This window comes from Polyodon spathula, chromosome 27 (assembly GCF_017654505.1).
Source record: "Polyodon spathula isolate WHYD16114869_AA chromosome 27, ASM1765450v1, whole genome shotgun sequence".
Lineage (NCBI taxonomy): Eukaryota > Metazoa > Chordata > Actinopteri > Acipenseriformes > Polyodontidae > Polyodon > Polyodon spathula.
This window is the reverse complement of record NC_054560.1, coordinates 774273-797469: the sequence shown is the minus strand read 5'-3', so window position 1 is coordinate 797469 and position 23197 is coordinate 774273. Positions and strand designations below refer to the sequence as shown.

At 39.1% G+C, this 23197-nt stretch overlaps 1 protein-coding gene across 3 annotated transcripts in view; it reads left to right on the top strand.

Moving 5' to 3' along the window:
* fer1l6 (fer-1 like family member 6) overlaps nucleotides 1-23197 on the top strand; it is a 164743-nt gene that overhangs the window by 107252 nt on the left and 34294 nt on the right. For 2 of the 3 annotated variants that reach the window (XM_041231012.1, XM_041231014.1), the window contains 4 exons: nucleotides 2049-2117; nucleotides 11675-11781; nucleotides 16208-16336; nucleotides 17847-17999. In XM_041231012.1, coding sequence (XP_041086946.1) covers nucleotides 2049-2117; nucleotides 11675-11781; nucleotides 16208-16336; nucleotides 17847-17999 — 458 coding nt within the window. The remainder of the gene's footprint in view (nucleotides 1-2048; nucleotides 2118-11674; nucleotides 11782-16207; nucleotides 16337-17846; nucleotides 18000-23197) is intronic. The other variant, XM_041231013.1, reaches the window with a different exon arrangement.

The window sequence follows — 23197 nt, the reverse complement described above, 5'->3', positions numbered from 1 at the left end:
TGTGAAGTGCTCACTTCCTATTTTCACGCTGAGTGGAAACAAATGGTGAAATTCATGGGTTCCAGAAAGTTGTGACCACCGTGATATTATCGTATTCTTAATGATGAGATGTGGAACAATTTGGAAAAAATTTGGTATAAAAAAACTGTCTATGAGGCACACTTCTACCGGACACCTACTGCTACAAGCAAACAAAACTCAGAGGTTCAAGTGAAGAGATAACGAGACTACAGAGGCCCTGAGGATCTTTACACCACACCCCCAGGACCAGCCTAGACAGGCCCTGAGGATCCTTACACCACACCCTCCCAGGACCAGCCTAGACAGGCCCTGAGGATCCTTACACCACACCGTCCCAGGACCAGCCTAGACAGGCCCTGAGGATCTTTACACCATGCACAGGACCAGCCTAGACAGGACCCGAGGATCCTTACACCATGCACAGGACCAGCCTAGACAGGACCTGAGGATCTTTACACCCTCCCAGGACCAGCCTAGACAGGACCCAAGGATCTTTACACCACTCCTAGGACCAGCCTAGACAGGACCTGAGGATCTTTACACCCTCCCAGGACCAGCCTAGACAGGCCCTGAGGATCTTTACACCACGCCCAGGACCAGCCTAGACAGGCCCTGAGGATCTTTACACCCTCCCAGGACCAGCCTAGACAGGGCCTGAGGATCAGCCATTCCACTAGCAATTTGGTATAAAAAAACTGTCTATGAGGCACACTTCTACCGGACACCTACTGGTACAAGCAAACAAAACTCAGAGGTTCAAGTGAAGAGATAAGAGACTACAGAGGCCCTGAGGATCTTTACTCCACACTTGGGACCAGTCTACACAGGCCCTGAGGATCTTTACACCACGCCCCCAGGACCAGCCTAGACAGGCCCTGAGGATCTTTACACCACACCCAGGACCAGCCTAGACAGGACCTGAGGATCTTTATACCCTCCCAGGACCAGCCTAGACAGGCCCTGAGGATCTTTACACCACGCCCAGGACCAGCCTAGACAGGCCCTGAGGATCTTTACACCCTCCCAGGACCAGCCTAGACAGGCCCTGAGGATCAGCCATTCCACTAGCAATTTGGTATAAAAAAACTGTCTGAGGCACACTTCTACCGGACACCTACTGGTACAAGCAAACAAAACTCAGAGGTTCAAGTGAAGAGATAAGAGACTACAGAGGCCCTGAGGATCTTTACACCACACTTGGGACCAGTCTACACAGGCCCTGAGGATCTTTACACCACGCCCAGGACCAGCCTAGACAGGCCCTGAGGATCTTTACACCACGCTTGGGACCAGTCTACACAGGCCCCGAGGCTCTTTACACCACGCCCCCAGGACCAGCCTAGACAGGCCCTGAGGATCTTTACACCACACCCAGGACCAGCCTAGACAGGCCCTGAGGATTCTTACACCACACCCTCCCAGGACCAGCCTAGACAGGCCCTGAGGATCTTTACACCATGACCAGGAGCAGCTGAGACAGGGGCAAAGGTGACAACAGTGCAGCCATAGTTTCACGTTGTACCAGCCATTCCACTAGCAAGCCAATGCTGCCTGAGAGCTTCGCAGTCTAATTTGGTAAAGTAATATCAATACAGTGTGGCCAGAAGAAACTGCACTGATAGTATTTCTCTGTCAAAACCCAAATATAAAATTAGTTTTGTCATTTCTTTCAAACATTCTAAAATATGTGTGTGTGTTCATATTCAGAATTTTAAAAAAGCCCATATTCATGCTGAATAAAATATATCAGTACAGAATCCCACAATTCATTGGAACAACATAAAACTTAAAGAAAATGCTTTGTCCTTGCACAAATTAATATTATTAACTGGTTATGGTAAAAAATTTAAACTGCTAAATAAAGACCATATTTTGTCAATTAAAAAAAAAAACCTTCACAGACCAAACTGAAGGGTTTAACTAGAGTACAGTATTGTTAGTGATCAAAACACATTAGTATTAGTAAAGTATCCCAATGTTTTTTTTTAATGTTTCTTTTCATGCTATTATTGTGCTTTCTGGTCCAGCTGCCAAGGATGACGTTTTCATAGTAACTCCTCTACAGAACTTACTCTCACATGGAGTTGACTCCTTAGGTAAGCTTCAATTCATTTTTTAACACAAAAAATCAAACGTCTCAATCCTGTAAAATGAACACAGCAGAGTGCAATTCTTTGAATCACCGTCTCTGTTTTGGACAAAACTGAGTGTATTGAGTTAGTCCACAGAGAAAATCACTCCAAATTACCCACAATTTCCATGATTTAAGATCATATTATTTTGTATTAACAAATTTTGTTCAAATTGAGTTACATAGTTTATAGCTTTTTACAAATGATTCTCAACTGAGAAATACATTACATTATTCCAGTTCACACACCTTTGGGTCCTGGGGTCACTCTTTGAACTTTTAGTCTTCAATTCAAACCCAATGACCCAAGAGAAAATGTGGCAAAACCCATCATGGAAGAGTGCACATTATAAATGAAATCACAATGAAAGCAGCCTTTCTTTGGCAGCCAAGATCAAAGTGATCCCATGACCTGGAGCCACTGGAATTAAAAAAAAAAAAAAAAAAAAGTGATTTGAAAGAGCCTAAAATTAACTCAAAATGAAATCTGTTGCAAAATTATAACTAGGGCGTGAAGTTTGCGGTTTTAACCAATAACAGTAAAAACACCCCAAAGACCTATTTAGAAAATTTGTTTTAAATTTTTTTAAAACAAAAAACCTGGGTTTTGGCACAATATTTTAAATAATGTGAATTATTCACTACTCCCTTTCTAAATAAAGAAAACTCATTAGAGTGACTTGTGACTGTGGTGGTATACTTAGAATATAACAGTCCCATGTTAGATATTCAGTACTTTAAACTAAACATGACCTCTCTCTGTGTTTCTACAAAAATCATGTTCGGGCAAGTTCCAAACTGCCTGCTTCTCTGTCAAGGTCAGTCATCATTAATAGAAGAGCCTTCTGTAAGCATTTTCTCAGACGTATGTCATTCTTATTATATCTAAACATGGTCTGCCTCGTTGGTTTTTACCAAGTCTTCATTAAATCCTATGATTTATGAAACCATGTCTAGTCTACCACGACTCCCTTTTTCCTATACCATGATGTATTGTTTACCATGTAAAAGTTCAGTCATTATAGGAATCTTGGATTTCAAACCCCCCAATTATTCTAAATTGCATCAGTGGCTAAAAATGATTTCCATTACATGAGAGTAGATGTTAAACTTCATGCTAATTTGAACTCAGCTCTCGCCAAGATAAGCACCAACTAAGACGTAGCTTTACAGTAAACTAATAAAATTCCATCTGCATCTCCATCCATTTGCGTTGCTTTCCATCTAATGATGTAGATATCCTTCTGTCTGGTGTTGATTGCTGAAGTGTAATGCTGTCTCCAGGGATCAGCTTATTTTGCCTCCCCAGCACATCAGCACACACAACGGATGAAGGAATTGACATAGGCTCCTGCTTTTTTGAATCTGTATGTGTTTCCTCCAAATATCTCTCCAGCTCAACCTTAGATGATTTTAGTTTGCCATTTTTCTCACTGGTGAATATCTTTACAAATTTGAATGGGTCTTTATAAAAGTTAGTTCTCGCATGCTCTTTCTTTTTGTAGCATTTCCGTAGGTGCTCAGCTCTGCACAATGTTGCCAGCTTATCTTTTTTGACCCTTTTGTAACAGATTGAATCCCCCCTTCTGACTTTGTCCTGCTTTTCTCCATTGCTTCCTCAACTGCCTCCTTTCTCTAACTAAGTGTTCAATCTCCTAGACTTTCTAGAAATAGTTTGTACTTTTTCCTTCCTTTTTTCAATTCCAAACCTCTCATTTCCATATGCATAGATGATGTCCCCAAATTTATCCAGCTTCTTTTCAACTGTTCCATTTAACCTTTCCAAAGTAAAACAGAGATCCGTGTTTACTGTGTCCCACGCAGTTTTCTCACAAGCTCTTGGCCATTTAACTCCAGGCTTGTGCCTGTTGAGGTTCTTTTCTCTCTTACGCTGGTTTGTCTTACTGGGTTCGCATGGATCATTGGGTTCATCATTAGTTGATCCACGCATGTCCTCCTCATGTCTATGACAGGGGTACTGATATCCTGCAAACAGTGGTTTGCTTCCTGTCGCTGGATTTCATTCGACTGACTTGACTGACTTTGTTAGAAGTACTGATCAATGCGAGGCCCTTGTCCCTTCTCCCTCAAGCATTTCATTCTCCCTTGATGAATCTTCAAACGTCTGACCGTTGTTGCCTTGCTCCAGCTGCAGACACAAACCTGGAGTTCTATGTCTTTGCTAACTGCAGATCTTGAACTAGTTTTTTGTGAAGTGCTCTCCATTCTCTTATCCGTTTCCGTTCGTTAACCATGTTATCCAACATTGAGTCATCTTCCGCCCCTGCTCTCGCAGACTCTAGGGGTATTTTTCTCTTTAATTTCTTACCTTTGAAAACAAAGAGCTGGATACTGCTGACCAGGGTATCTAACCCTTGCCATCCCCAATGGGGTCTCTTTCCTCCTGTTAGGTGTCTCTCCATGCTGGCACGAGTTCTTTCCCCTGCTTGGCCCTTCAAGCAAGCAACGTTATAAAAATGAATTACCTTCTCTTTGGCAAGCCTGCAATAGCCTGACACAGATGGTTACCTTTATGTTTTGACCAACGTTTTTCTTCAAGTTAATTTCTGCACTGTATTCTCTTAGTTTCAAATCTTTATTCTGTTTCTACTAGTAGACTTCTTATTGTTCTTTGATTAAAGTAAATTCACGAATAACTGTTTCCTTTAAATCAATTCCAGCTGCCCCTGGACTTATTTGCTATTTTTATAGAGTCGGCTGCTCTCCTTTGCTTCACTGAATCGGAATAGCAAAAGAGGCTTCATGTTTATTTTAGAGATTCTACCTCTTGATAAGAGACTCAAAACGTTTCAGCATGCCAGCATGATTTTTTAGTCATGAACTCTCTCACACAGACTCCATCCAATTCCACTGATAATATTCTTACTGGTTACAAATAACATGTTAAACAATAATACAGCAGATTAATAATAGGTTATATCATATTATATTATAAACTGATAGAAAGAATATAGCATAATACATTTTTAAGTAGGGTACTTCAAATCAGCCCTGTTCTAGTAGGATTCAACTTCTCTCTCTGGTTCCACTCTGAGTGGTTCTGTGAAGGCTACGACAGGACGAGCTAGCCATCTTTTCACATCACAGGTATGAGGGACAACAACCTTTACTTGATACCTGCAAGATATCTTATTTACATTCCAGCTTACCCAAATGTGCCCATCTCACAGTATGATCAGTTTCTCACCCCACACATTCGACTCGTCTTACATTATCTGGATCAATATACATTATCTGGAGAATGACTCTCCTTCAGGGCCATCACATTGAAATAGCATTCGACAATGCTTAACCATATGCTAACTCAACGAAAAACGAAAAATTTGAAGCCCTATTTATAACAAACAAAAGTTGGTGACAACTGATAATTACCCAAACAAAAAGGTACTGATGTGCCCTTAACAAAATATGTCTTCATTTATAATGTGTAATAATGCCATAAATTTCTTAAATAAATATACAGCAAAATATTTATTTTTATCACTCTCTGTAATGTTCCAGGCTGTCGCTCACATGCCCTTCCCTGAACAAAGTCTATGCTCTGAACAAGGCCTCCCTAATGTGCTGGTGGTGTTGTTTTTCTTTCCGAACATCCTGTACCTTTATTTTCTATGCTCCACTTAAATGCTTCTTTCCCTTACTGTGAGATTTTTATTTCACAATCTGGAACCTGTCAAAATAACAAAATACTGTTCAGCAAGTAGCATTATAGCTGTACTGGGTTCAGCTATACACTATTCTTCACTAACACTATTCTGCAACATATATATATATATATATATATATATATATATATATATATATATATATATATATATATATATATATATATATATATATATATATATATATATATATAATATGCATATTACGTTACACGTATATATATATAAAATTTTCAATGCCAGGCACATTACTGTCATGTCATCTATCTTGGTTCGTTATTGACAATAATCAACAAAAGTAATAGTTTTCTTTGTGTGAACAGGATGGCTTCGCAGGGGTGACGTCAGATGAGAAATACAGACTCCAAACAGTGAGGAATGGCGGTGAACCCGAGACGCTACTGCGTCCAGTGTTTTATTGTAAAATAAAAAGTTTAAACAGACAAAAACACTTTAAAAGAAAATGGCGCGTTGGCCAAAACAGACAAACACAACGGATTGACACTAAACAAAAAGTGAATGAATAGACAAACAAACACGGTGAGTGAAATCAATTATTTACTTCTCTTTGTATTTTCTCCGTCTTCACACCCATTCTCCACTCACCGAACACACAACCCCGAGTGAGTGAAAACATGCAACTTTTATGCAGCTGTACCGAGACTCGATTGCTAATCAATCATTCAATTGGAGTCTCGGTACAACTGCACGTGAATTAATAAAAGTGCAATTCCCCATGCTCACATATTATTTTACCTGCACGTGAAGTGCTGTGCAATCCTCGTGCCTAAATACAAATATACATTTTAAACACTTGTGCTCATAACCCATATTTATATCCCGTGTATTTTATACATAAACAACATTAACACACTACATACAACATAAAACACTAATAAACATAAAGGGGCTGGACACTCCGCCACATATGCCCCCCCCCCCCTTGTGCGCAGCACACCTGGCCTCAATGGCCACCTCCCCCCTCAGTCCCAAAGTTCCGTTTTATAATCCCGGCCCAGGAACAGGGGCAGAAACCCTAAGTGAGTAAAAACATGCTTTTATGCAGCTGTACCAAGACTCAATTGCTAATCAATCATTCAATTGGAGTCAAACACATATAAATAGTACATTTATTTCTGAAATAAACCGTTGGCACTGTACAGGGTTTTCCATGCATTGAGCACCGTACCAATACTGTGTGCACCTTACCGTGGGTACCGTGCACTGTGCAAGCACCATACAGTGTGTGCCATGACAGTAGTACTACTACCTAGGCACCGTGCAGGTTCTTAAATGTAACCAAGACTAAACAGTGTGATCTCTGGTATGTTATCAGTGGTGCTGGTCAGAGTCACTTGCCACTGTTGATTTTACAGTGTTATTGTCGGTTGCATAGCAACTTTCCTGCATGCGCTGTTCAACAGTCTTTTTTGGTTACTAGTACTGTACATTATCTGTTATAGTAATTTCAGCCAAGCAGGTGTTTAAATTGTACACCACTGCGGTTATATTTTATTCTTGTGATATATACAAGACAGGTCTCCCCTTGAAGGACAGGCACGGCAGATGCGCTGCCTGTTTTGGTCCGGAACATGTAAGGTGAGTTTTGTGGGTCTTTGTGGCGGGGTGCCCTGTCCCTGTACGTATTTGTGTTTTATGTTGTATGTGGCGTTGTAATGTTGGTTTATATATATTGGTGCACGGGGTATAAATTGGGCTATGTAGCACGAGTGATTTAAAATAAGTAGTTTAGGCAGTTAGGTATTTAGACACAGGGATTGCACACCCACTTCACGTGCAGATAAGGTGCTGTCACAATGACAGCCAGAGTGGGTGGGCACTTTGTCACAGGTGCGTATTAGTGCACAAATGAGTTCATGTGCTGGGATTTAAGTGAATGATTCATTTAGTGACTGAGTCCCAGCACAGCTGTATATGTAGATGCACTACAGTCACTGAGTCTGAGTCACTCTGGGTTAGTCTGTTTGGAGGTGGAACATAAGTGGTGAGGAAGAGTGAAAGACATATTTGTTTGTTCAGTGTCCGTTTGTTTCGTTTCTCTGTTTTGATCATCATGCCTTTTGCTTTGTTCAGCGTTTTGTTTTCTGTTTAAATCCTTGATTTTCAATAAACTGGCACAACAGCGCAGTTCACTCACCCCTCTGTGTTTCTTCCTGGCCTGACGTCACCACACAAGCCAACCTGTTCACACTTGGTGTAAGAAGTGGGATCACAGCACCTCCACGTGTCAGGCCAGGGATACTACGGGTGCAGTTTATTTTAAATAAATAAATAAATAAATATCAAAATGGAAGGAGAGCTGGAGTTAGTTCAATTGTGGGACTGGATTAAGAAGAATCCTGGGCTGGAGGACCAGTCCATGCCCATAGTAATTGATGCCCTGTGGCAGAGGGATGGGGACCGATGGAGGGCCCTGCAGTGAGGACACCGCCCAAGATCACTGGAGGAGGTTGCCGTCAGGGGGAGACTACCCGTTGCTCCAACCTTCACCGCCACGAGACTGCCTGCCTCTCCCGCCTTCGCCGCCATGGGAGGACTGCCTGCCGCCCCCACCTCCACCACCTGGGGTTGCTTGTCCTGCATGGCCCAATGTCTTCTTCACTCGTATATCAAACTGTACCATTTATTTATAGTTTGAAGAACATGCACTGAGCTTACCAAATCTAGTATGGTCTCCACTCAGCCTCGCACCATGCCCTTTCTGAAAAGGTTAATACATTTCTGATCAGAACTGTGACAGAAACAGGAACACACATAGAATTATGATAACAACTATTTTATTTATGTTTAAAACAGTAAACAGTAAAACATAATACATAATAATATTGTAATAGATTCAGAAATTATTTTAATACCAGTAGCTTTTAAATCGGAACATCTGCCTTGCAAGGTAAAAGCTTTTTGGCAGTCTTGGGGTATGTTCTTTTAATTCACTGTTGTCCAATACATTAGCCATGAGCCACATGAGGTTAATTGGAAATCCAGATGTGGGGAAAGTAAGCAGCAGCTCCAGCAGAGTAAATCCCACTGTTCATTTGTTTGACAAAATATATATAAAATTTCACACAGATAAAATCATTTCTGACAGACACAGAGGGATCTTTTGCTTTGAATAAATGTACAAAAAATGTTAATTTTGATGTGGCAAAGTGGTTCATAGTGGACAAGTCCAGTGTTGTTGCGGTGCCCAAGAATGAGAGACACAAGACCATTCATGGTGAAAAAGCAGCTCATTTGCTAACAAATAATAATACCTGGCTCTACACAATGATGTGTATCACTCACGGGATTCAGTCCCAAAATAAGAATAATACACTAAACAAGACACACACCAACACAACACAATCACAAGTCCACAATGAGTGCTCTTAGTGGAAGTGGTGATTTATAGGCTTATTCGTGTACAATGGTGAAGTGTAGTTCAGGTTTAATTTCTTGCGGTTTTGCTACAGCTCCTGGAGGTTAGCCTTCTATAATGACAAATAACGGTGAACAGATGGCAAAAACAACACACAAAATTCCTGGTTTCTTTATGATACAGTTCATCCTTATAGTTCTTTCCATAACCATAACAAAGGAACAGATTGCTCAGCCACATCGCAATATACCTTCAGTCCCGCCCCCTTCAATGGCGAGTGCAATCACATTTCCTCCAATCCATGACTGACACATCGCCTACCGCATTAAGATGGTGACTTCTGGTATTGTGATTCCGCCCCTTTTCTGGATGGCCGACCCAGCTTTCCCTGGAATGAACTGTCAAACCATCCGGAGCACACTGTTTCCTGTTATACTTGCCCTCACAGGTCGGGAGGGAAGTTGTTGACTAGGATTAATTCGCTCTCTGTCACATTCAAATATTTGTCCCAGCTCTAACTTTGAACTCTTTGTGCATTTTGTTGATAAAATAATAAGACGAAAAGCCTCATGTGCAAGTGTTTTTTGATGTGTGTTCTTTTCTTCCTTGGAGATTATAGGTTATCTGCTAAAATGGCATATAAAAGGTGGAATTACACACACACACTTGACTTGAGCAAGGCTAAGCGAGAGACACAAAAAGCAAAATACAATTCTATACCATGAATTTCAATGTGTCAACTGCTGCGAAGAGATAGCATTGAAATACATGACAATTATTTTGCTTTTCGTGTTGCTCGCCTCTTCTAGCAAGTCGTGTGTAAAAACCCTTCTGAACATAAGTAAAAATGCCTGATTTCAGCACCTTGGAGCTGCTTGTTATTGGCTGGCTTTGCTTTTTTCTGCTTTCTGTAGCGTTTTTTCCGATTGGTCAAGCTGACCACAATTGACATCTCCCCTCTCCATACGGTGTTGCTGGTGATAAAATCTGGCATTTTCACTCTGGTCTATTTACAGGTCAACCTTCTTAACAATCACTCTGATAAAGTTAAAGTACCTCTTGCATGTGCTGGAATCCCTAGAAGCTGCATTAGGACATGCTGTGTCTGCCAGAATTCCAGGCGTGAAAGAGAAAGACTGCAAAGCTTCACAGTGAATGGTGGTGGATGATTGTTAAGATGATTGAATGGTGGTGAATGATTGTTAACAGTTGTTTTGTTGATTTTACCACTAATTTGTGTTGTCCCTATTTGAACACTAGGTTTGTATTATATATAACACTATTTGTTTACAGTGTTGAAGTACATTTACCTGTATTATTTAAGTGTATGCATAATACACTTGTGTCACCATAGCCACTCCTGTGGCAAGTCAATGATTTCTATTGGACAAAACTACTTTAATTCATGATTTACTGCATTGTTCTACTTTTAGTTTTTAACCTACACTAGGATCTTGCTCAAGATCCCAATAGTGGTGCTTGGTTTAAAAGTTGCTGGTTCATCTGTTTGATCCCTGGAGTTTTTCTTTCAGCTGTGTGTGTCTTTCACACCATTGTTGCATCATCACTGGTGTCACTATTGCTGCCTGGCTGCTGCGGCAGTGGCTCCCAGGTCCTTCCTCCTGGGATGTCAGCATCCCCTCCCTCCGGGGAGGCAGCACCACCCCAGGACACTCCCAAGCTGCCTGTTCTGGAGTCACTGGTTCATAAACTGACAGATTCGGATCCTCTCACTTGTGACTGCCAGCTCTGATACTTTATCAAGGCAGATGGACCAGTGTTCTAAATCTAGATACTGATGTACTCTGCTGGAGAAACTGTATGACATTCTCCTCCAGATACAGCTCAGGGATGATATTCCGCCTGCACACCATGTGTGAATTGGTGAGCTGATAGTCAAAGCAGCAAGGCAAAAACCAGACAGATACAATTAATCAATTTCTGAATATTTGTACTCTCTTCAATTAAAATAAAAATTGACCTCACATTCACTTGTTAATGCTCCCCCTGTTAATACAGAGATCACCATGAACCATGATACATGCAGTGTTTGTGAGCAGATATAAAAACTCTGACCTGATCATTAATGAATACATCTAAACTAGTGCACAAAATTGGTCAAATGTTGCCATGTGGCCAAGGTAACAATGTTCCATTTAATATCTCCAAAAAAAATGTAAAATAATAATAAAAATGTGAACAAATACAAACAGTTATTAAGCAGTTCCGGGTGCTTAACAAGGAATTGCTTGGATTGAAGGGTTCTATGAAATAAAATGAATATGTGCTTGTCAATTTAACAGCACCACTAATATTTTTTATATATATATATATATATATATATATATATATATATATATATATATATATATATATATATATATATATATATATTTTTATTAATATTTTTTTTAATTTAATATATATATATATTTTTTTATCCTCTCATGTTCCTAGTGAGTGGAAGTCCTGACATCTATTCTTCAATTGAAGCTGGTAATAAGAAAAATAAACTTGCCAAAAAGAAAGGACAGCTGCAGCAGCCAAACCTCACAACTCTGCAGGTAACACAGATTTGTATTTGCAGTGTGATGAGGGTGGTGGTGGGATTGCATGTCTGTTATGAATTGTGCACTACCCTTCAAAAAATACCCTAAAACCTGTATGTCATTCTAAAAAACTTCCTGGCTGAAAAATGGCACTATACACTTATTTAGTTGTCAATTATAAAATATATGAGAACTGTGAGTATGGAAACACATAACTTGCCAAAATATATATTTATTTTATTCAAAAGTAATAAATGGTTATGTTTTGATGACTAATACCAATCCTTTTGAAATTGGAGAACTACATTATTCAATTATTTTTTTAGAAGGTAGTGTTGTTTCAATTGAGTTAAGAGGAAAATAGGAAGAATCATATGAGCATGTAAAAAAAATGTGTAATTATGAATACAATTCCTTTTAATTTAATATGTCTTGATCTGCAACTCAATTTCTAAATTTCAGTCTGTGCAGGAGTTTCACCCTTTAACAGACTTGTGTGTTTCAAACTGCCCCCACCACCCAGACTTTGATGAAAGTGACACCTTCTGGATGGATTGGTTAAATAGATTACAATCTGTGAAACCAGTTTTACAACTTGTTTCCAAAAGCTCCTGCTGTAAGAGTCAGCTAGTTGGAAAAAACAGATCCACTTTGTTTAGAAAAGTAACAGACAAGAGTGTGACTTGGAATGTAATAAAGTAATCACTTATCCACCTGTCACATGACGGCCCTACCCGCCTATAAGAACATAAGAACATAAGAAAGTTTACAAATGAGAGGAAGCCATTCGGCCCATCTTGCTCGTTAGGTTGTTAGTAGCTTATTTATCCCAGAATCTCATCAAGCAACTCCTTGAAGGATCCCAGGGTGTCAGCTTCAACAACATTACTGGGGAGTTGATTCCAGACCCTCACAATTCTCTGTGTAAAAAAGTGCCTCCTATTTTCTGTTCTGAATGCCCCTTTGTCTACTCTCCATTTGTGACCCCTGGTCCTTGTTTCTTTTTTCAGGCTGAAAAAGTCCCTTGGCTCAACATTGTCAATACCTTTTAGGATTTTGAATGCTTGAATTAGGTCACCGCATAGTCTTCTTTGTTCAAGACTGAACAGATTCAATTCTTTTAGCCTGTCTGCATACGACATGCCTTTTAAGTCCGGAATAATTCTGGTCGCTCTTCTTTGCACTCTTTCTAGAGCAGCAATATCTTTTTTATAGTGAGGTGACCAGAACTGAACACAATATTCAAGATGAGGTCTTACTAGTGCATTGTACAGTTTTAACATTACTTCCCTTGATTTGAATTCAACACTTTTCACAATGTATCCGAGCATCTTGTTAGCCTTTTTTATAGCTTCCCCACATTGTCTAGATGAAGACATTTCTGAGTCAACAAAAACTCCTAGGTCTTTTTCATAGATTCCCTCTTTAATTTCAGTATCTCCCATATGATATTTATAATGTACATTTTTATTTCCTGCGTGCAGTACCTTACACTTTTCTTTATTAAATGTCATTTGCCTTGTGTCTGCCCAGTTCTGAATCTTGTCTAGATCATTTTGAATGACCTTTACTGCTGCAACAGTGTTTGCCACTCCTCCTATTTTTGTGTCGTCTGCAAATTTAACAAGTTTGCTTACTATACCAGAATCTAAATCATTAATGTAGATTAGGAATAACAGAGGACCTAATACTGATCCCTGTGGTACACCACTGGTTACCACACTCCATTCTGAGGTTTCTCCTCTAATTAGTACTTTCTGTTTTCTACATGTTAACCACTCCCTAATCCATGTACATGTGTTTCCTTGAATCCCTACTGCATTCAATTTGAGAGTTAATCTTTTCTGCGGGACTTTGTCAAAAGCTTTCTGGAAATCTAAATAAACCATGTCATATGCTTTGCAATTATCCATTATCGATGTTGCATCCTCAAAAAAATCAAGCAAGTTAGTTAGGCACGATCTCCCTTTCCTAAAACCATGTTGACTGTCTCCCAGTACCCTGTTACCATAAAGGTAATTTTCCATTTTGGATCTTATTATAGTTTCCATAAGTTTGCATATAATAGAAGTCAGGCTTACTGGTCTGTAGTTACCTGGTTCAGTTTTGTTTCCCTTTTTGTGGATCGGTATTACGTTTGCAATTCTCCAATCTGTCGGTACAACCCCTGTGTCAAGAGACTGCTGCATGATCTTGGTTAGCGGTTTGTAAATAACTTCTTTCATTTCGTTGAATACTATTGGGAGGATCTCATCCGGCCCAGGGGATTTGTTTATTTTAAGAGCTCCTAGTCCCTTTGACACTTCTGCCTCGGTTATGCTAAAGTTATTTAAAACTGGATAGGAACTGGATGACATGTGGGGCATGTTGTCCGTGTCTTCCTTTGTAAAAACTTGTGAAAGTAATCATTTAATATATTTGCTATTTTTTTTTCTTCATCTACGATTTTGTGTGAAACTGTTGTTATTGTTAACTCTTCTTCACTATTTAACTTTAAATTTAAATGTCTGGTGCATTTATTAAATGTTTAAGACAGGTTTTAATTGTTATTTGTAGTATGCAAATGAACCACTCTTAAAAATGCTTTGGATATTGCAAATGGTAAATTGTAATCATTGTTGTACATGCAGCTTTGCGGCAGTGTCTTTCCAATGTGTACATAAAGTAGTGAACATTAAAAAAAGCAACTGCAAGCATTGTTAGATAAATCACTTAACTTAATACAGTAGATACACACATGTACACACTGTAGGTACAGATTATATATCTATGCATCAATTAAACTATAATATTTTGTGTATGCATGAAATTTGAATTCTACAAAGCATACAATCAGTCAAACTATTTTAAACGTTTTGTTTATAAATCGCTGTGCTTTTTTATTTTTTATTAAGTTTTGCACTCAATCCAGTTAACCTGTTTGTGTGGATCCACACATGCAATTAGCCAGATTAAAACTATACTAGACCTCAGTGTCGATAAAGTTTGTATGAAAGCTGCTATTCTCAAGGTAAATAAATAACAGTTACATCTTTAACCTAATGACTGTTGTGATATTCAAGTCATGGTAACATAATTCACTCTCCTTTAACGTTTAAGATACTACTGCTTATCATTGAGGCGGGGTATAACATTGTTTATTTGCAATACCTCAACCCTAGACAGACACAATTTACTTGACTGGAAATGTAGACTACGCATTGCCCCAGTAATAATCGACTGTAGTAAAGGAGACTAAAGCTGAACTTCTACAGCAACTACTACAGCAAATCAGGAGAGAATGAAAAGTACAGCATTTGTGCATAATCAAGCATTTATACTCGTCAAATTCATGTTATTTTCATGTTTATACAAAGATATAAGTAATTATTGATTAGTGCATAGACAACTTACTGCTTAGTAAAGAGCAAAAACATTTCAGCACTGTTTAGCTCACAAAATGAAGTCATTAAGGAGATTTTATATATTTCATTGGTAAGGTTCTTTTGAACATGTAGAACTGCCAAGTGTCTGTAAGATATGAAAGGCTTGTGTGAATGACCAGGGTTCAGGACTTACACTTTTAACAAAGGACAAATAACGCTGATTTCCCTGTTAAACTAATCTGATGTGAAATGTTCTTCTATAGGTATGCTGTTTCACAGTCCTGAAATTCTAGGTGATGCAAAACGTTTGACCATAGCTGTATGTACCCCCAATAATAACTGTGTTAATGCGGTACCATGATTTGTTTTTTGTTACTTGTGTACCAAGTAGGCTGTGGTAAAAAAAAAGAAAAAGCAGTGGCATGATTTATTTTGTGTTACCAGTATTATTTACAGCAGCCTATAGGCAAAAGTAAAAGGAAGTGTGCTAGCTATTCATTTTTTGGCTTTACTACTATAGTGTATACTGTCTAGGCCTACTATACAGATTTACATTTTTTTACATATTGTAATCTGTAAAGAGAAAACTATTGTTATTTCACTACAATGATTTATGTATCTAAAATAAATTAAGCACTACAGTATAATACAGAAAATATATGTTTGTTAGTAGCCAATAAGAGCCTGTGTTAACTGTGTAATAAAGAATTTCACAATTGTAAACACAGGAAACTGCAATTGCACGTCTAACTTTTCACCATGTATATACTGAGGTGGCCATGGAGATATGACATCTGAGGTCATGCACATTAATTCAAGGGCTATGCAAGCGCAGACAGGCCCAGAGTCAGCTTAGAGTGCTGCTCAAGTGTAAACAGGGGCCACAATGAGAAGACTCTTTGAATCTATGTGACTCAATGTCAGCTCAGGCTGCAGTTTGTAAACACACTAAATATGACATGTATAGTTCACCACTAGTTACACATAAAGAAAATACATAAATAAAAAGAGATTGCATTATCAAGAGCAATGAATGAAGTAGGTTTGTAAATGCAAGTTATTCTCTCTTCTTTCAGATATATAACAAAGAGTTGGAAGCCGTGTTCAACAACTTTGATGACTGTGTGAAAACCTTTGAACTCTGTCGAGGAAAAGCAAATGAAGAAGACAGTCTGCAGGAAGACAGAGCTGTGGGGAAATTTAAGGTTGGTATATGGATTTACTGTGTGTTTAGATGTAATGTGATATTAGAAGATCTTATCGGTGAATGTGATTAGCTCCTGAATCGTTTGCAAGTGTATTAACATTCCCCTGCAATTTGTTGTCACAATTCTTTAAATGGTATCACATCTCATTCAATAACACTGTATCACATCTCATTCAATAACACTGTATCACATCTCATTCAATAACACTGTATCACATCTCATTCAATAACACTGTATCACATCTCATTCAATAACACTATCACATCTCATTCAATAACACTGTATCACATCTCATTCAATAACACTGTATCACATCTCATTCAATAACACTGTATCACATCTCATTCAATAACACTGTATCACATCTCATTCAATAACACTGTATCACATCTCATTCAATAAGACTGTATCACATCTCTTTCAATAACACTGTATCACATCTGATTCAATAACAATGCATCACATCTCATTCAATAACGCTATTTCACATCTCCTTTAATAGCACTTCAATATTGTAGTACTAGAGGTGCAAAACAATTACTTCCCAAAAGCAGACAAATCAAAATCTAAAACAAAATGGCCAAAATGGTTTAATAGATCAATTAAAACAAATATTCAGAGACAAAAGGCACTTTACAGAGTGTTTAAAAGGGACCAAGAATAAAGTACACAGAAAGAGTACTTGGAACTGCAAACTCAAATAAAAAAGGAAGTTAGAAAGGACAAAAGAGAGACAGTGATGAACATTGCTAAGGGGGCTAAAACCAATTCCAACAAGTGTTTCCAATATCATAACAGCAATAGAACATTCAAAGAAGAGGTAAAATGTCTAAGAGATACAAATGGCACAATCATAGACAAAGAGAAAAAAATAGCAAATATACTAAATGATTACTTTTCACAAGTATTTACAAATGAGTATATGGACAACATGCCCCACAGTTTGACCTGTTCCTATCCAGCCTTAAATAACTTAGCATAACCGAGGTAGAAGTGTTAAAGGGACTAGGAGCTCTTAAAATAAACAAATCCCCTGAGCCGGATGAGATCCTCCCAATAGTACTCAACGAAATGAAAGAAGTTATTTACAAACTGCTAACCAAGATCATGCAGCAGTCTCTTGACACAGGGGTTGTACCGACAGATTGGAGAATTGCAAACGTAATACCAATCCACAAAAACTGTTGATCCAGATGCACTGTGATCTTCAGAGTAATAAGCCATAGCCATGTCATGTCATCTTCTTCAGCCAATCATGGCATTTAATTTATCCAAGCCATTTTATAAGAAAGGGTTATAGGTTGTCCAGTGACCGCTTCAGAATTGAGTCATCTTTTAATCAATTGAAATATATGTTCATTTAACCACCTTAAAATAGTTCCCATTTCTATCTTCTATGTATAAATGGCTTGTCTTGAGATTGTAATGGGCAAATATAAGTTTTTGTAAATTACTGACAGGATCCACATATTTCATAAGCATTTGTAATGCATTTTTTTAAATACAGGGCAGATTCTGTGTATACAAGTGCACTGATGAGAGTGATGGTGGTGACGATGATGACGATGAGAGCAGTTCTGGTGCAGGCCAGTTCAGAATTCTACAAGGAATGCCACCCAACCATGCCATCAAAGTCTTGATAAGGGTCTACATTGTGTCAGTAAGTATTTCTACTGTACTATAATGAGAAGGCGGGTCCAATTACTTTTACTAAGGTACATTATGCTATAATAACATTTCATATTACATGTACTTTTTTTTTGGAAGATTCTTGTTTACTATTATTTATATCTCTGATGTAATTTCCTGGTAACAGGCTGTGTCAAAGTGGCTTGTCGTGCGCAGGTGTAGTTGGTGCAGTGCTCAGGAATAACACACACAAGACAGTGAAAGTTGAATAAAACAGCGCCTTTATTTGGCTGGGTTGCGTGTCAGCAACACTTAAATAATAAGCAAGGGCTCTACACAGCCATATGTATCACTTCTTGCAAAACAAGGGTTTCAGTCCCGAAATAATACAACTCTTTATAATAACACCAAACACAGACACTGTCGCTTCTCCAGACAGTGAGTGCTCGTGTGCAGGTGGGGTGAAGTACAGCAGTTCTTGAAACAGTGGTGCCGTGTGGTCTGGGTTTTGGTTCTGGCTAGTATTGACAGCTCCCAGTTTGTGTTAGCCGTCTAACAGTGACAAAAGACAAACAGTTAGCACAATCAAACAAACAAAACACTTGCAGAACAACAGAAGCTGCAGACTTTTATACAGGTGACCATCTCCCGTTTAGCAACAAATGAATCATTTGATTAAATCTGGAGAGGTCACCTTCTACACTATTAATGTGCAGGGCTTTTCCTCTGCACTGCCATAGTAATAAATACGTTTGTATTTATTGATTCATATAACGATTGGCCTTTTGGCAGATTGAGTGGTCAACTTTGTCTTAGAGAACACTATGAAGAACTACTTCTGATTACATTTGTAAGCCACTCTTCAAAGAACTCCAGACAAAGAATAAAGAAAAATGTTATTCTTACCTGGATTTCAATTTGTGACTTGACCCTGAATGCTGTCTACCAGCCCAGCAAAATCTGGCTTGTAATTAGAAAGTGCAGCCCTGAAGGAGTCATTCAGATGCTCGTCACTCAGGTGGGTTTGACATTTTGATTTGATAAAGTTAATGTCTGTAAAGACAGATTCACATAGATAAGTGGAACCAAATAAGGACAGCACTTTCATTGCTGCTGTGCAGAGATTTCTACACTTCTCCTTGTCCACTGAAGTCCAGAAGTCAGACTGGATATCTTGCTTTCAACTAAATATCATTTTGAAGATTAAGAATCTCCATTTCCAGTTCAACACAGTCTAGATTAAACAATGACCCCACTTGTTCAGAAATGTCACTTACATCCACATGCATAAAGGGATTCGAAGTAAACATTACACTCAAGGCTCCAGCTGCTGAAAATCAAATTCTTGCCTGTCTAGTCAGGAGATCACTGCATTTAATTGTGTCCTCCAGCATTTGCACAACCGGAAAAAGCTGCATTTTTTTATTCTGCAGCTGTTGCACCCAATAACCCAACTATGATTTGAAATCCTTCACAGCACTAATCATGTCTTTAATTGTTTGTTAAAATCTTTATGTACTGTTGTGTGGTGCCTCAGCATTGCTCTGTTTCCCAGCTTCAATTCCCGCACCACAAATCAGGCAAATACACTTGTCTTACTCTTGTAAAAAGTATGTTTTTTTGTGTCTTTTTGGATGAACCTGCTTCTGCATCCATGATTCACGCTGAACCGATGAGATGTAGTGATGGCCAAAAAAGAAAGTAATAACTACAAGTGCGTTCCAACTCAGTAACTAATCATAAGATTCCAAAACTGCTGTGTATAGGCCTCTATTGTTTATTATGAAGTAACACATACAAATAAAAAAAAAAAATATATATATATATATATATATATATATATATATATATATATATATATATACAGACTGAGTGTACAAAACATTAGGAACACCTGCTCTTTCCATGAATAGAATCCAGGTGAAAGATAAGATCCCTTATTGATGTAACCTGTTAAATCCCCTTCAATCAGTGTAGATGCAGGGGAGACAGGTTAAAGGATTTTTAAGCCTTGACACAATTGAGACATGGATTGTGCATGTGTGCCATTCAGAGGTCAAATGGGCAAGACATAAGATTTAAGTGCCTTTGAATGGGGTATGGTAGTAGGTGCCAGGCGTGCCAGTTAGAGTGTGTCAAGAACTGCAATGCTGCTGGGTTTTTCACGCTCAACAGTTTCCTGTGTGTATCAAGGATGGTCCACCACCCAAAGGACATCCTTTTTGAAAATGAATAAACACAGCGCACTGCCATCGAGACAGAACAGCAACTACAGTGACAGTCAAATAGTTCACAACAAGCTACAAATAAACCTATTTGAAATACAGACAGGAAAAACTAACTCAAAAATATTGTATGCTGGTCATTTCTAATCAATTTAATCTCAATCATTACAACTAATGCTTATCTGCTCCGCTCTTCGGGGGAAACATAAAAAAAAAAAAAAAAAAAAAGTGTCCCGTTTTTGCATTTTGAAAAGGTGTTCACCCTAGCTCTATTGCTTATTGTGGCAAAGTGGTGAATACGTGCAGGTGAGTGCAGTGCAGAGTGGATTAATCACACAGACGAATGATTTACAGGTGCAAGGGTGTTTATTAATGATTATAATGTCCAGAGCCTTATGGCAGAACCTGTAAACAATAACAATGATGGAAGTGGTACAGCTGTGTGTATCACTCCTGTTTGTAATCCCACGGGTTTGCCTACCACCAAAAGTCCGGTCTTTTCTCACCTACACAAAATACAGACACAGTTCCACAGTGCGTGATTTTCGTGCTAGCGGTGCAGAGACAGTTCCTGTGGAAAGGGTGACTTGTGATATCTGGGTTTACGCTGGCCTACGGCTGCAGCTCCGGATCGTGTTTAGTATTCCTTTCGTGAGAAGACAAACAACACAAGACACACAGTGTTAGTACACAGACTGACAAAACACTTTCACAGCTTTCGGTTTCAATTTATACGGGCTCCTTCTAGGTCGTTTGGTATAACCATATGCCCCCTATCTATACCCTCGCCCATGACCCCTAGGTTAACGAGCGCATCCGCTCCTACAATCCTCGGATGCCACGCCTCTACCTTCTTGGTCGGTGAGCTTGGGTGCTGTAGCTCTGCCCCCTTCCTAAATGGCCAACTTCCACCTACCCTACAGAATAAATTGTCTTGCCATTTGCTTAAGGGTACTCTGTTCCTTCTTTCTAGTGCCCTCACAGATCGGTAAGGAGATCTAACACCAAGCATCATTCTTGATCTCTGTCACACATATATATAAGAACATAAGAACATAAGAACATAAGAAAGTTTACAAACGAGAGGAGGCCATTCGGCCCATCTTGCTCGTTTGGTTGTTAGTAGCTTATTGATCCCAAAATCTCATCAAGCAGCTTCTTGAAGGATCCCAGGGTGTCAGCTTCAACAACATTACTGGGGAGTTGATTCCAGACCCTCACAATACTCTGTGTATACACACACACACACACACACACACACACACAGGCGCTCTTCATTTATAACTGATCCTGTTAGAATGGAGTTCCGTTTACAATGTATTGAGGAGACATGTCCCTGCTCCTTGTTCTTCTTTACGCTGAAGATAGTTCTTAATGACTTTGGCTGTATGTTTGGGGTCGTTGTCATGCTGCAGAATAAATTTGGGGCCAATCAGATGCCTCCCTGATGGTATTGCATGATGGACAAGTATCTGCCTGTACTTCTCAGCATTGAGGAGAACATTAATTCTGACCAAATCCCCAACTCCATTTGCAGAAATGCAGCCCCAAACTTGCAAGGAACCTCCACCATGCTTCACTGTTGCATGCAGACACTCATTCGTGTACCGCTCTCCAGCCCTTTGGTGAACAAACTGCCTTCTGCTACAGCCAAATTTTGACTCATCAGTCCAGGGCACCTGCTGCCATTTTTCTGCACCCCAGTTTTCGTTTGTGTTTTCGTGCATAGTTGAGTCGCTTGGCCTTGTTTTCACGTCGGAGGTATGGCTTTTTGGTCGCAAGTCTTCCATGAAGGCCACTTCTGACCAGACTTCTCCGGACAGTAGATGGGTGTACCAGGGTCCCACTGTTTTCTGCCAATTCTGAGCTGATGGCACTGCTGGACATCTTCCGATTGCGAAGGGAAGTAAGTATGATGTGTCTTTCATCTGCTACAGTAAGTTTCCTTGGCCGACCACTGCGTCTACGGTCCTCAACGTTGCCCGTTTCTTTGTGCTTCTTCAAAAGAGCTTGGACAGCACATCTGGAAACCCCTGTCTGCCTTGAAATTTCTGCCTGGGAGAGACCTTACTGATGCAGTATAACTACCTTGTGTCTTGTTGCTGTGTTCATTCTTGCCATGGTGTATGACTTTTGACAGTAAACTGTCTTCAGCAACCTCACCTTGTTAGGTTAGTTTGGCTGTTCCTCACCCAGTTTTATTCCTCCTACACAGCTGTTTCTGTTTCAGTTAATGATTGTGTTTCAACCTACATATTGAATTGATGATCATTAGCACCTGTTTGGTATAATTGTTTAATCACACACCTGACTATATGCCTACAAAATCCCTGACTTTGTGCAAGTGTACCTAGAAGAATTGATGCTGTTTTGAAGGCAAAGGGTGGTCACACCAAATATGGATTTGATTTAGATTTTTCTTCTGTTCACTCACTTTGCATTTAGTGAATTGATAAATATAATCTACTAACATGTCTATTTTTGAAAGCATTCTTACTTTACAGCATTTTTTCACACCTGCCTAAAACTTTTGCACAGTACTGTGTGTGTGTGTGTGTGTGTATATATATATATATATATATATATATATATATATATATATATATATATATATATATATATATATATATATATATAATGTACAGCAGTGTTCTTCATTGCAATCCTCGCGGGCCACTGGTGGCCCCTGGTGGACTTTATTGCGGCCCCTGTTGTACAGCCCCAGGCAATACACAAATGTGAAAAATGCGGTGTGGCGGCCCTTTGATGTCTTGTCGGCAAAAGTGGCCCCCCTCTGAAAATTAGTGAAGAACACTGATGTACAGGATATACAGGAGCAATGTATAATACATTTGAATGCAGTTTGAAGTGAAAAGTGAAAACTGAAAGAAATTGTTAAATTCTGACTTCACTTAGCTAACACTCAGAAGTTGTTTGGGTTCCAATTATCCACAGATACAGAACAATCTTACAGTTGTTATAAAAACCTAAATGAGATGTAATC